This window comes from Oryx dammah, unplaced genomic scaffold (genome assembly GCF_014754425.2).
Source record: "Oryx dammah isolate SB20612 unplaced genomic scaffold, SCBI_Odam_1.1 HiC_scaffold_11210, whole genome shotgun sequence".
Lineage (NCBI taxonomy): Eukaryota > Metazoa > Chordata > Mammalia > Artiodactyla > Bovidae > Oryx > Oryx dammah.
In genome coordinates, this window is record NW_024080603.1 from 940031 (window position 1) to 955214 (window position 15184).

The 15184-nt window shown below is 42.4% G+C and overlaps 1 protein-coding gene across 1 annotated transcript; it reads right to left on the minus strand.

The window, feature by feature from the left end:
* Positions 1 to 438: 438 nt before the first annotated feature.
* On the minus strand, positions 439 to 14672 carry LOC120860944 (corticotropin-releasing factor-binding protein). The gene is made up of 7 exons (XM_040236654.1): positions 13832 to 14672; positions 13365 to 13464; positions 12983 to 13140; positions 11421 to 11631; positions 9600 to 9748; positions 5861 to 5978; positions 439 to 1138 (listed from the first exon to the last, which is right to left on the minus strand). Exons 1-7 carry the CDS (start codon positions 13910 to 13912, stop codon positions 981 to 983), a joined length of 975 nt encoding a protein of 324 aa, XP_040092588.1. The 5' UTR covers positions 13913 to 14672; the 3' UTR covers positions 439 to 980.
* Between the last annotated feature and the right edge of the window lie 512 nt (positions 14673 to 15184).

The window sequence follows — 15184 nt, forward strand, 5'->3', positions numbered from 1 at the left end:
TCAAGACTTTATTTCTGACCTCAAGGTGTCTTTTTACAGGCCCGCATGCTTGGTCTCAAGCTGATTGTGGACAAGTCTCAGTCAGCGATAAACCATCTTCAGTACCAAAAAAGTACTCAGATTTCTGCTTAAGGCCTTTGTTGACCTTGTTGAAAAGTACACTCTTCACTGTGGCAAAGACATGTATTCTCAGTTTTCTTGGAGAAGAGTGGGAAAGTGATTCCCACATCCTGCTTCCCTATCAGGACCAATCAGTTAGTGTTTGTGCAAATGCTGAAATTTTACCTTTTGCACCTAATAATTCTACTTACCAACTCAGAGCTCTCTGAGCTCTAAGAAGTCTAAAATGATTTAGCTCAGCATTAGGTTCTCACCTGAGAACATTATTTTCTGATGGTAGTAAGGTAAGTAACTACTCAGGTAAACAAAGCAGGATGCTGAGGTGCCAACATTCTGAATATGTTTATTCATGCTTGTATTTACAATTGCAAAATGTTTTCCATACTACAAATGTTTGTTAAAAACAAGCTGTTACAAATCAATAAATAAAACTACTGTCTACTATAAACAGAATAAGCAGAAAATAAACAAATGCTACTACTTTGGTATACACAGACATGCATTTTGTTATAAAACTGATAACACCATCATTTTTATTTCTTTGTAGTATTTTCCCTTGTGATACAAGTTTTTATTGCACATTTCTTTGCACTTGTCTTACCAGTTCAGGTTGAAAGCATATAAAAGAATTACAGGAAACTATTTCTACCAAGGGAGAGGGGCTTATTTTCTGCCATGTGGTCATTTATATAACAAATGAAAAAGAAGCAAGGTACAAAAATTAGTGTGTGTGAAATGTGCTCAAAGTTGGGAATACTGACTGGTATGAAAGGTTCTTAACTAGCTGCTCATCAAAATCATATATAATAGCCATTAAAAACTCCCTTAGCTAGCAGCATGAAAATCATTGACTTGTTTATTCAAAGAGTAGACAAACAGAATTCCTGGATACTGTTTCCACTCGGGTTTTCCAGCTCGTATGGTTCCAGCTGACGATACTCAAAAGTCACACGATTTATATGTTTTCCACTGGAGACCATGCGCAGCACCGTGTGGTCACAGCCAACTTTCATCTGGGCTATAATTCACGGAAAAAGTAAGTTTCCCAGTAGGTTAGAAACCACAGAGCCAAGCCATTTCTGTCCACAAGATCATTCAAACAGGGCAAAAGCAAGGAGATGTAGCTTCTTCTCACGTACTCAAACCAAGCATCTACCATCAGGTGAAACGGTTTTGTTTTCATTTTCATTATAATATACAGCTGACCCATGAACAACCTGCATGTTAGGGCCGAGGACCCTCCCCACAGGTGAAAATCTGCATATAATTTATCATCTCTCCTCCACATCCATAGTTCCTCCAGATCGGAGGTTCCACGTTCTCGGGTTCAATCAACCCAGGAGGGTGTAGTTCTGCAGTATCTACTACTGAAAACAACCCTCGTGTGAGTGGACCTGAGAAGTGCAAACTCGTGCTGTTCAAGAGTCAACTGTGTAATTGTTGAGTAGTGAAACGGAACTCAGCCTTTCTCCTCACGTGCAAGAACACTGTCAAGTAAAACTAACTATAAAGAAGTAAGACAATTGCTCCTTGTGCTTTTTATATTCTCCCGCCTCCAAAGCTTGGTGGTGAAGGCAGAGGAAAGCAAGCGTCTGTCCTGCCACACCTTTCCTCTAGCTGTATTCTCAGTGGGGATAGTGCTTCCCCCTTGGGACAGGTTGGAAATTTGCAGGGGCTGTTTTTTTTCCCTTCTATTTGCAGGCGCATGTAGCATTTATTGGTCAGGGCTAAAGGAGAGTTCCAGAAAAACATCTATTTCTGCTTTATTGACTATGCCAAAGCCTTTGACTGTATGGATCACAAGAAACTGTGGAAAATTCTGAAAGAGATGGGAATACCAGACCACCTGACCTGCCTCTTGAGAAATCTGTATGCAGGTCAGGAAGCAACAATTAGAACTGTACATGGAACAGCAGACTTGTTCCAAATAGGAAAAGGAGTACGTCAAGGCTGTATATTGTCACCCTGCTTATTTAACTTATATGCAGAGGACATCATGAGAAACGCTGGACTGGAAGAAACATAAGCTGGAATCAAGATTGCCAGGAGAAATATGAATAACCTCAGAAATGCAGATGACACCACCCTTATGGCAGAAATTGAAGAAGAACTAAAAAGCCCCTTGATGAAAGTAAAAGAAGAGAGTGAAAAAGTTGGCTTAAAGCTCAACATTCAGAAAATGAAGATCATGGCATCCGGTCCCATCACTCCATCAGAAACAGATGGGGAAACAGTGGAAACAGTGTCAGACTTTATTTTGGGGGGCTCCAAAATCACTGCTGATGGTGATTGCAGCCATGAAATTAAAAGACGCTTACTCCTTGGAAGAAAAGTTATGACCAATCTAGATAGTATATTCAAAAGCAGAGACATTACTTTGCCGACTAAGGTCAGTCTAGTCAAGGCTATGGTTTTTCCAGTGTTCATGTATGGATGTGAGAGTTGGACTGTGAAGAAGGCTGAGCGCAAGAATTGATGCTTTTGAACTGTGGTGTTGGAGAAGACTCTTGAGAGTCCCTTGGAGTGCAAGGAGATCCAACCAGTCCATTCTGAAGGAGATCAGCCCTGGGATTTCTTTGGAAGGAATGATGCTAAAGCTGAAGCTCCAGTACTTTGGCCACCTCATGCGAAGAGTTGACTCATTGGAAAAGACTCTGATGCTGGGAGGGATTGGGGGCAGGAGGAGAAGGGGATGACAGAGGATGAGATGGCTGGGTGGCATCACTGACTCGATGGACGTGAATCTGAGTGAACTGCGGGAGTTGGTGATGGACAGGGAGGCCTGGCGTGCTGTGATTCATGGGGTCGCAAAGAGTCGGACACGACTGAGCGACTGGACTGAACTGAACTGAACGGCAAGGATGGACCGTACTGCCAGACAGTTCTGTAGACCAAAAATATCACCTGTTGATTGTTTTCTAGCCTAGATAATGATTCTGTTTTATGTATAAATAAAAATAGCATTTGCATGGTTTAGACATACACTGCTGCTGCTAAGTCGCACAAGTCGTGTCTGACTCTGTGCGACCCCAAAGACAGCAGCCCACCAGGCTCCCCGTCCCTGGGATTCTCCAGGCAAGAACACTGGAGTGGGTTGCTATTTCCTTCTCCAATGCATGAAAGTGAAAAGTGAAAGTGAAGTCGCTCAATGAAGTCCGACTCTTCGAGACCCCGTGGAGTGCAGCCCACCAGGCTCTCCTGTCCATGGGATTTTCCAGGCAAGAGTACTGGAGTGGGGTGCCATTGCCTTCTCCGAGACATACACTAAATGTACTAATTTTCGTTCTATTGTTCACCTGTACTTTTCCTAATGTTTTCCTGTGGTTCCTCTGTCCATGGGATTTTCCAGGCAAGAATAATGGAGGCATTCATTACCTCACAGAATTACATTTTTTTCTTTTCATTTCCCACTCCCTTCCCTTCTGACAATCAACTGTTTGTACCTACATGAGTTTCTGTTCTGTGAAACTCAGTAATTATTAAATAATTATTAAAATTTTTAGTTTATTTCTTCAACTCAAGCTGGTTCCTGAGGCAAGATTTATCTACCCTACAATAATCCTTCCTGCTATTTTAACTTTCTCAATCTTTTTCCCCCTCTTTGTCTCTATAAGGACTAGATTCTGAGAAACATTATTATCCTTGTATAACAGCTACTTCAAAAACATGCACCTGGGTTTAAATGAAGTAAAACAGCCAGATAGAGTTATTTAGGTAAAAGTCAATTTGGAGAGATAATAAGATATAAATCCTGTAATTATTTTACTATAGGCACCAGGGAGTCTAGGCTAAGCTTCTATGACGAGGTCCAAAGTTAATTTTCTTTAAATGATTGGGAAGGTCATTCTTTTCTGATCTTACTCTGAACTTTAATCTACATAATGCGCCTTATTTCCTTTAGTTAATGTGCATATCATTTGTTTATTATTTGACATATTTCTAATTCAATCTAAAGGGCAAGATACCTAAGAGTTCATTGTATGAACAATTTAGGAAGGGCTCATGGAAACATGATGAATGAAAGAAAAAAGTGAAGTCTAAAATGAACCAATGAGTCAGATAATTCAAGCCTTCAAATTATCATAAGACTGGTTTCAATCATTTAGATAAAACAGGCAAAATATTTGGCCTTGATCACACCCTTTTGGAGAAGGAAATGGCAACCCACTCCAGTATTCTTGCCTGGAAAATTTCATGGACAGAGGAGCCTGGCGGGCTACAGTCCATGGGGTCACAAAGAGTGGGACTAACACACACACACACACACACACGTTTACCTAAACCAAATTATATAATTCATGCACCAAAATTGCTATAGCTTCAGTGATCTAAATTTTAAGGGATGAGTGTTAGATCAGTTCTTAATCCAGTCTTTTTATCCAGCTCAACCACATCTCCTCACAGGTACCCTGCATCAGCATGGAAGGATCCAGTGCCTTTGAGAATGCCAACGGAGAGAAGCCACTGGTTTAAACCAGGGCTCAAGTGTAAATTAGCATAAACTAGCGCCAGATTTTTAGCAAAGTGAGTTTTTAGAAATATTTTCCCTTTATCTATGTATATTAATTCTATTCCAGAGTTTTTGCTTAAGATCCCAGCATTAGCTCAGGGAGTGAAAATACTGGTGGGCAGATCTGGGTTTAATTAAAACAGGTAACAGCTGATCAAAGGAGATCTGATTTGCAGTTTCATTATTTAGTTGGTGTGTGATGTGTGCTTACAAGAGAGGAAGGGGGCTATGATAAGGGATGAAAGATTGTTCTTCTCTTTGACTTGTGTCTCTTAATCGATGATCACTGGTTCCTGCGTCTGAAGGACAGAAAGGGGAGACCTTTATAGAAAGGTTTCACATAACCGTCTCTCCCCTCACTTGGACTTCATTAATTAATTTGGTCATGAGTCAGCAATTCCACCTTCGCCCCACCCCACCTGAGCCTGATCAAATCGAAACTCCTCACTGATTCATAGTAAAGAAGACCTGATTCTGTTTGGTGCTGCACCATGAGCTAACCTGGTCTTTTATTACCAGCGACCACTTTTAGACTTCAGAATTTACTTCTCTTTTGGCAGTAGTCTTTCAGAGGCTGGTTTTGCTGTTAGAACTTGGGGATATTCTAGCAGTTCTGAGAATTTCTAATAAAGTGAATCACCTTTTGATGTATTTACTACGAGTAATACACACACACATATACATATATATGGTAAAAATGACTTAGATATTACTTTATCATTATAGTATTACTAATTGATGATACATACACTATGTGAACCATGGTTTTCAGTCAGCAAACTCTTTAGTCACGAGAGGATGAAGGCAGGGACTTTCAAAAAGGTAGAACAAGCACAGTTCTCTGCCATTTTCAGTTTTACCTAGGGCCAACCTTAAACATGCAAGTTTGTTACTTCATAAGTTTCTCTCCAATGTCAGATACTGTGGTCATGCATTCTTGATGCTGTGTATAGGCTCAAATGCAAAATCCTCACGTTGGTTCAATGGCAAAATCAAACTTTTTTTGGTGGAACTTGCCCTTTCACGTATAAATAATTTGAAGTGTTTTATTTAAGGACGAAATCTTGTTGTTGTTCGGTCACTCTCTGCGACCCCACCAGACTGCAATACCCCAGGCTTCCCTGTCCTTCACTGTCTCCTGGCGTTCGCTCAAACTCACGCCCTCAGTCTTTCCCAGCATCAGGGTAAAACTTCATAGGCACATAAATAATAATCAAAGAACCATCTTACCTGGGCCAGATAAAGGGTAGCAGAGATCAGCTAAAAGCAGCATCTTGGAAGGGTCCAAACCAGTTCCTCCCAGCAGCTCCACAAAGTCTCCTATTCCCCCACAGCCTGCGGAGGACTTCTAAGAGAACAAAGCGGCAGAGGAAGACGTATTTAAATCACCTACCAAAGTCAAACCAATGGCAAATTAGTGAATTCACTCCTTTAGGCCCAGACATCCTGGAAGTGCCGTTTAACATCCAAGGCTCCGGAAATTAGGACTTTTTAAAGAAAAAAAAGGAATTGCTTTTCTAAATTGGTTAAGTAATCATTTTTTAAAATGTGTGTGCATTTAAAAAACATTTTTTTACAAGTGCAAGGACTAAAATGATGAAATCAGAATCTTTAAACTCCATATACGGTGTATAAAAATTGCATCTAAAAGTGGTTTGATTTTTAAATCATTTGGACATATATATTGAATTATTTGAATTTCTTAATGCATGCAGTCAGCGTTTTTATAAATAGGACCTCCATATCAGTTTTTTCCTTCAACTTACCTCTTTTCCTCTTCTTTATAAAAGACTTTTTTTTTTTTTTTTTTGCTATGGAGACAATTCTTACCCTTTCTACTGATAAGGATTTAGATTAGTTATAAGAATATTAAAGAAAAAAAACCCTCATTTGGGCTCAGATTAGCTAGAGTTACCATTAACTTTCTCTGTCCAACTAAAGTAAATTTATTTCAAGCTATTCAAAATAAATATCTAGTCTAAAACTCTGTGTGGTCCACTAGAACCATCTTTTTCTGCTTCCCTTCATCCTTTCCACTCTGTCTACAGAACTCCCTGGGCTTCAGTTTCCCAGGCAAACAAAGCCACCCCTCTCTGCCCGCTCCTGTGATCAGGGCTGGCCTCGCGATCACATGGCTCACATCCACATTGCTCACACTTACGAGGCCTAGAGCTCGGCTTAATGCTCTGTTCTCACTATCTTGAAATTCTTAATAATTTTAAAATAAAGTCCTTGTGTTTTCATTTTGTGCTGCCCCCCACAAATTACACCACCAGTTTGCCTGTGATCCTCTTCTTCATTGAGGTACACTCAAGAGACCTAGCTGAGTGTGGCAAGATGCTTAGAAGTTAACCAGATAGACCATACTACATAGGAACCAAAATCTAAAACAGTGCTGAATACACACGTACATAAACACACACAGTCTAACATTAGGAAGATTTTGAAATGTAACTGGAACTAAGCAACAAATAGAAAATAATATAACAACATTTATTTGTCCAGTGAAAGGAAGCAAGTGGTGATGGGAGGTATACATATTTAGAGCACCCACTATGTGCTCTATGCATTTTACACATTTCATCAAACCATAAAATACAGGATTAGTCAGCCCCACTGTGTACAGGGCTCATGTTCTTGTATGAAGAGTTGAATAAGCCATTTAGAAGTAAAGGGAAAAAAATGTAATTGCCTTTCCCTTGAGTAGAGGGTGTCCAGGGAGAACATGACTTAAGACTAAACATTCCAGCTGGTTCTATAGGTTCCAAATTTCACAGGAGGAGGTGAAGGGCAAAAGGCAGACTCAGGAGAGAGAAACGGGAAATAGGAAGTTGGGAAGAAATAGAAACTAAAATGAGGGCAATAGGGATTTCCCTGGTGACCCAGTGGTTAAGACTCCATGCTTCCAATGCAAGGTCAGGGAGCTAGGACCCCAAATGCTGTGCGGGGCAGCCAACAACAACAACAAACAAAAAAAAATGAGGGGAACAAAACCCAGAAACAAAGAGGTGGGGAGCACACACTCCTCGGCATTTGGTGACTTTTCTGTCCTCTTCCCAAACCTCTCAGCTATCCTCAGTAAACAATGGCAGGAGCTGGGTTGCGTAGGGACCTCTAGATTTCTCTGTGGAGGTTCCACCTCCCTGGACTAAGTTATTCTCACCTCTTGCCTAGACTATGACGGATGGCCTTTTAGGTGCACTCCTGTACCACTCGGGCCGCTACAGCTCATTCATCATCATTCATGGAAGCCAGAATAACATTAGGGCAATCGTCTCCTTCCCATCATGGACTCTGTGATTTAATTTGGTCATGAAGCCAGCAATCCCAGCCCCCCTCACCCACCAGATCACGATCAGATGGATTATGCCCGACCCCCTTCAGTGATTTGCCACTGCACTCAGAATAGACTCTTGCTGGGCTCTCCACCCCAGCCCTGCCTGTCTCCCTGGTGCTGTACCATAGCACAGGGCCCCTACCTTTGCTTCTTTCTGTTTCTGGAGCTCAGGAAGCCCATCCTGCCTCCGAGCCTCTGCACCACTGTTACCCTGTTCCCAGCGCTCCGGGGGCTGCCGACTCCTTCTTACATCACTGAAATCTCACTTTAAATGTCTCCTTTTCAAAAGGTTTCTCTCCTGACCATCTTAGCTCAAGTAGTTGCCTGCCCTCTCTCTCCCACATTTGCCCCCGCGGCCACTCTGCTTCATTTTCTGTAGGTACTCATCACTATTTGAAACATATTATTCTTTTGCCTGTCTCATCCCCTAGCATGTAAGTTCCATGTGAGCCGGACCTGTTTTGTTCATTGCTAATTTCCAGCATTTAGAATAAGGCCTTGCACATAGTAAGCACCCTAAAAATTCTTTTTTGTAAAGCAACAAATACTTAGAACACTGCAGACTTCACACTGTTTTAAATGGTAAGCACCAAGATTACTCCTCATAGCCAAAAATAGCTAAAATGCAGATCTCTCAATCTACCATACTTCTATATTAAACATCAAGAATGACATACAGTCTCAAGCCAGTAAGGTTATGCCAGAGACATCCACTTATCCCGGTCTTTATCAAAGGATTATTCTTCCACAAAGGTTCAACTTAAAAAAATATAAGCACTGGCCTATGAGTTTAGGGCTTAAAGGAAGTTGTACATACTGCTTTTCTCAGCCCTAGTCTTATTTATTTGATTTCACTGAAACCAAATAAATCTGTCTGATTAGGAACTTTCTTTGACGACTTTGTTCGATGCCGATGAATATATCAGTTATCTTAACCTAGGCATATGAGAACATAAAAGGAGTTGAGGATGACTCAGAGGAAACGAGCTGCCGGTGCAAGTAAATGTGGTCAAGGTCAGCACAACTGCAAAGTCCATACAGCAGTTCACGGGGGGAAAGTAGATGAAGAGTCTCAGCTAATGTTTTGTTGCAAAATGTATGGCATGAAATGTAATGCAAAAAAAAAAAAAAAAAAAAGCTTCAAAACTTTACTGTATTTTGCAATATAAAAATCCAATTTCACATTTTCTGCTACACTTAGCATTCCTTCATCACACAGTTCTGTCAATGAAGACACTTCCTTCATGTCAAAAGAAAATTCCAATAATCAGAAAAACAGCTGTGTAGATGACTCACACTAGGTTCTGCTAGGAGAGAATTTCTGTAAAAGAGGCGAGTACAAGAGAGTTCAATTGTAATTATATGCCACAACTTTGCCAGTTGGAAACATTTCTTACATCATGAAAAAAGTATTCAAGTAGGCAGAAGGGGCACCTGAGTATGCAGCTTGCAGCATAATGGAAATAGAAGAGGAGCGTGTTCAGGCAGCGACGGCGGGCTCGTGTGAGATGAAATGGTCAGACAGAAGGACCGGCCACTCCCATTCATCCACGTTCACCCTGTGTGATTACTTTTGCTCTCAAAAGTTTGCTGGGGCCTTAGGAAGTGACTGGGAAGCAATAAGCAACTCACCTTTAACTGCAGACCATTTAAGTGTCCCAGGGTGAGATCGGATATTTTGATCGCTACAGGATAAATGATGGAGAAGCTGCAGTTGCGATGCTGACGTGGCACGACCAGAGTAAACCTTCCATTTGGGGTCTGGGAGATGATATTGCAGGCTTTATAGAAAAGCAAAATCACGTTTTCACTATCTTGTGTGCTGGGCTTTTGTGGAAATTTATCTTATCCTACTCTAAGCTTCTGTTAATGGTCTAGGGGCTTGGGGCCCAGAAGAGAATACATATCACAAAGGTGATTTTGGAGATGGAAGGACCTGGGGAAGAAAAACCACCAGGGATATATCCACATGGTTAGGAAGCCCTGGGCTGTAAGGGGCTTCTAATTGTAATCTCAGGGGGTCACCTTGTTTATAACACTCACAAGACATAAATTAATAGCCAACCAATCAATACTAGCTGGTATAAGTTCTAGGAATACTTCATTAACTAGGGTCTTAGTTCAATCTGGAAGTCTGGAAAAATCAAGGCTTAAAGAGGAGATCAGAATTCAAACCCCGGTGGTCTGAAACCTTTATTAACTGAACTTGGAGATATATGTTACTTTTTAGATAATAAAGTAAAGAAATATTGAACTCATTACAAAATAGGCTGAGAAAATCAGAAACCAGGCTTATATCTGATAAATATTTACTGGGTGTTAAGTGGTAAGTTGACTAAAAGGTAAATCTTTAATGTTTATTTATTCCCAAAATTTTCTGAAAATTTTTTCTGTATCTCAGGTCTAGACTTACAATAAATATTCTTTTAGCTATGAAACTAGAAGCATCAGAGTTTGTGCTGTTTTTGGCCAATTACTGGACAAAAGTTTCTGATGTCAGAATTGCCTTTGCCTCCTTATATTTTTAATCACACTTAATTTCAAAGTGAACTGAAATTCCTTGATGATTCTAGATTTCTGATTTCTAGCCAAACAAGATATAGGAGAAATAGCTGTCCTCTAGTATTATTCTTTTCCAGTCCTCAGAAATAGCCCTTCTGGGTGCTTCTTCCATAAAAAGTTACTTTGTTTTTTAAAAATAAAAACTGGGAGATCAGTCAGTACATTATTTTTTGGCAGATTAGGTAGGCACCATTCTTCAGTCACATGAAGTGTTAATATTAACACTATTTTATGCAACCAAAAATGATTATGTTTTCTTTACCTGATTTTTTACAAAACATTTTTCTCTTAATGGGGAAAAATAGTAAATAGATGAATGAAGTCATTCTGATTAAGATAATGTGTTTTAGGCCTGGGTTATTTAGCTTTATAGCATCTTTTCATGTATCCATCAGAAACCAATTAAATTAGAGCAATGGGTTCAGACTCAGAAGGCAACACTGAAGTTCTCTGGTCCAACCCTCTGCTCAGGCGTGAAATCTGTCTACACATCCCAGATATGCAGTCTTTCAGCATTTACCTAAGTATCTCAAAGACTTCATATCTGAATCCAGGTCAAAGGAATGACTGGAGGGATTAAAGCTTGTCACTGAATACATTGTAGTAATTCAGGAGATCAGAAATAAGACCAGGGGAAAAATAGAATTCTAGCCACCATAAGTTAGTATCTTATTTAGCCTGGTAAATAAATTAAAAACTGATTTGATTTTCATAATAATGAATCACAAATATCCTTTAGGTCATTTCTAATTACAAAAGAATTTCCGTTCAAATCCTTCCTCACTTCAAATTTCTTAAGTCTGTGCAATGATACTACTTTTGAAAAGTAGAATGGACGCTCTCTCCCCTCAGTTCCTGCCTTTTAACTGAGAAGTCAGGAAGTCCACTTACGGAAGAGGTTAGGCTCTGTCTTCATGGTTATTGTGAATCCATTTCCTGGCTCATGGACCCGGAAGAAGATCATGGCCACGTTCTGGGAGGATCTGATGCTCCTTCTGCTCAGACCACTCTCACAGAAATCTATGTACCTCTCAGTCGTGGGGAGAGGGTGATCCTGGGAACTGGGGAATTTCTCCCCCTTGAGAATCCAACCATCAAATACCTTCCAACAAAAACACAAAGATGATCACTTCCATCAGCTCCTGAAATCATAAATGTGTTGAAAAGGGGGAAAAGCTTACCCAGCAATGGACCTTCCAATTATAAGTAGGGAATAGACAGACTGCACCCCCCTGCACACTTGCTTTCTATTTGTGTATATTTTGACTGTATTGTTTGCAAGTCATATGATTAATTAATTAATTATTGCTTTTTTCCCCCCTTTATAAACTCCAATGTGTCCAAAGCAAATACTTTCTTATACTTTATCATTTCAGCCACCTTAGTAAATAAAACTACAGATGATACACATTTTTGTATTGGTCATTATTTTTCACACATCCTACCTTCAGAAGAATTCCACAGGAGCATAATCTGGGCTTCAGCTTTTCTCTTTCCTCATTAAAATATGAACAAAATATCTCAAAAATAGACAGCAAAAGGACAAACTGGAGCAAGAACTTTACCTACCTGCCGATGGTTATACATACCCATTTCCCCCATCTTTAAACTTATCACACTTATTAAAATATCAAGAACTACTTTAACACTTAGACAATAATGTCTGGTATGCAAATTAGGAGTTTTTTCCTTCAGTTGTTGAAGTTTGTAGTTTGGCGGGACAAAAGGTCAAAGTCTACTGACTTTATTCTTAAAATCACAAGTCTCCAATTTAATGAGTTCAACCTAGTTCGAGTTAGTAACATTACCAGCTACAAATTCCTTCATCAGGTCAGTTCTCTTCCACTGCATTTGACAGTTTCCAAAATAATTCCACTTAAGAATTTTAATCATGTTCACTTTCACTGGACTGGAAAAGTCCAGCAACCATCCCGAGCTGACCCCTAAGGCTCACAGGGAACTCGAGTGGGGATGCTGTGAGACTGGAGGACTTGTCCACACCTCATCCCTGCCTCAGACTAGATTCCTTCTCAGCATGCCTCCCAGTGGCCCGTGCCCTTCTGCTCCAAAATCGGGTCACCCAGGCGTTGAAGACAGCCTTTGGAAGCCTGGAACGATTCCACAGAGAGAGGGACCCGCAGGACCAAGGCGGGCTCAGATCTCAGACGTGTGAGGTCGCCTTCTAACCAGGGCCACGGGCTCGCGGACCTGAGCGCTCCTGCTCAATGGGCTTGTACCACTTTTCATCTGCCCCAGGATGCAACAAGCGCCGGACGAGAGCTCACAGAGGGCAACTTAAACCACTGCAGGAGGCACCAGCCCTTCAGGGAGTGAGGGGAGGTTCCTTTTGCCTAGGGATCCCGCTCCGGCACCAGCTGAGCGTCTAGTTACCGGCTCTCCCTGCTGGGTAGCTGGGACCCGTCCCTTGCTCACCTGGCCCGGGGGCGCCTCACCTGCAGGACGTCCCCCCTCAGACAGTCGATGGAGACCAGATCGTAGTGGATGGTGACGAACTCCTCCGGCTCTGCGATGAAGAATGTGGCGCAGTGTAGCTGCGGCCGGTCGGCGGTGAAGGTGAACTGGCCCTGGAGGCTCAGCATGTCCACGCACCCTGGGGGAGGGCAGCGGGGTTGGCTGCAGCCCGCGCTGCGCCGCCCGGGGCAGCCCTCTCTCCGCCTCCCGCGACTCCCAGCCTCAGCGCCCGGCTCCCGGAGCGTCACCCCATCTCGCCCAGGGGCACCTCCTCGGACGACCCTTTGCGATGGGAATCTGGGCCTCGAGCTCCCTCCCAGGGGTCCGGCCAGCCCCCACCTCCCCACGGCAGCCCGCACTCACTCAGAGCGCGGCGGTACAGCGGCTCCCCCTCCAGCTCCCGCTTCGGGCTGGCGCCACCGGCGAGGTGTGGAAAAGGGTCGTGATCCACTGCTTCCCGCAGCTGGCCGGGAAAATTAGTCAGTCCGGAACAGTTCAGGGAGGGGAAGAGGGGATCAGAAGCGGGGTACCCTCCCTGCCCACGGCACAGAGAAGCAAGTGAGCAGATCAATGTCTCCAGGGGGATCCGGAGAAGATGGGAAGGTTTAGACCTTTTCCATCAGATCGGGGTATACCCGAGGGGCCAAAGGCAAAGGGGGAAGAAGTAGGCAGGAAGACCTAGGGGATACCCCGGGAAAGAGGGGGCACAGTGAATGAGGAAGAAGGAGCTAACCCCGACATAATCTGAGAGCAGAGGCAGCCTGCCCATCCCCAAGGCTGGACACTCAGGGCTGGAAGGTGAGATGGGTCAGCCCCAGGGAATCGCTCACCTCCAGGTACCGGCTCTCTCCTCTTAGAGCCAGCAGGCAGATCAGAATGAAGTGACACTGAAGTTTGAAAGTGGGGGCCATGCTGGCCCTGCCTCTGCTGCTGGTGCTTCCTGCTCCGGAGGTCTCAGGCTTTGCTTCCCAGGCTCAGCCAGGCTGAGAGCTAGAAGCTGGTAGGGTCCCTTTGCTGGGTCCCTTTTATAGAGCAGTGAGGAGCGGAGGCTCTCTGCCCCTTAACTGATCTGAGCTCAGTAACCATGGGTTACCTGTCTCGGCGACAAAGTGCGTGGCGATGACGAGGGTCCAGCCCTCAGCCACAAATTTTCAGAGTGGTCCAGCATTATTCATCAAGAATGATTTCAGACACTTACAACTTAGAGAACTAAAGTGTGGGAGAAAGAATGAGGCAGGAATATAGACTAAGGGATGGCATTTACTTGACCTGCCACATGCTGGATTATCCTCTTCAATGGATATGCAGGGAATTTCTGACTTTGCAAAGCCAAGTGACAATGTTACACACAGGCATAAAATGCCCACCCCCACACACAGCCTTATCATACAGCCTTGTCTGATAACCTTAAATGGAATTGTGTTGGAAATTGTCAGAAAATATAGTATTCACGCAGTTGCCTCTCAGGACGAAACTTGAGGAATTTTCAGCTCCAAGGAGAAGCTGAAGTGTGATTTTGCAGAATATTTCAGTCATGTAATTCAAGTTTTCTTTCTTCCCTTGGTCTTTGCTGTATCCTGGTCCAGTTTCATGTAAGCATTTCCTTAAGAGAAAGCTAACTCTGGAGTCCATGGACATCTGGATTTCAGCCAAACTATGTCATATGGCCTGAATGTATAGAGAGGATGGACGCACTCCAGGATCTTAACATCCATCTGAACCCCTGAGAGATTGAGTCCTTCCATTTCATGCCTTCAAATACCTGGATTACTTTCATACTCCAGTAGAAAGAACTGCTGAGAAGTTCTTTCTAATGAGCCGTTTTATTAAAATTTATTAAAATTTCAGGGCTAAACAAATGACTTAGAGATGCAGGAATAAGTTAAGCTTATCTTTGCTGATTAGATGAGAAAATTGCTTCTCCTTATGTCCAAAATTGTAGGAAATATGAATGTCTTCACTTCTGGTCTTTCCACCCCTCTCCAATGTCTGTGATTCAAGACAACTACAAATTCTAGAAAACTTCACATTTTTACCTCTGCCTGACAGAAAACTTGGTTTCCACCCACAGCTTTCTTTGCTATGAAAATTACTACAGATAATAAGACTGTCATAGTGTTTTAACTCAAGAAAATGGTTGCATATTTAGTATATAAATATTCTGAAGGAGTAATCTGCCCACT

Coding starts and splice junctions, on each gene's coding strand:
- LOC120860944 (XM_040236654.1), bottom strand. CDS start 13,912: ATGGCCCCCACTTTCAAACTTCAGTGTCACTTCATTCTGATCTGCCTG. Junction 13,141..13,364: donor GCTGTACCGCCGCGCTCTGA/GTGAGTGCGGGC, acceptor GCCCTCCCCCAG/GGTGCGTGGACATGCTGAGC. Junction 11,632..12,982: donor TGAGGGGGGACGTCCTGCAG/GTGAGGCGCCCC, acceptor TTTTGTTGGAAG/GTATTTGATGGTTGGATTCT.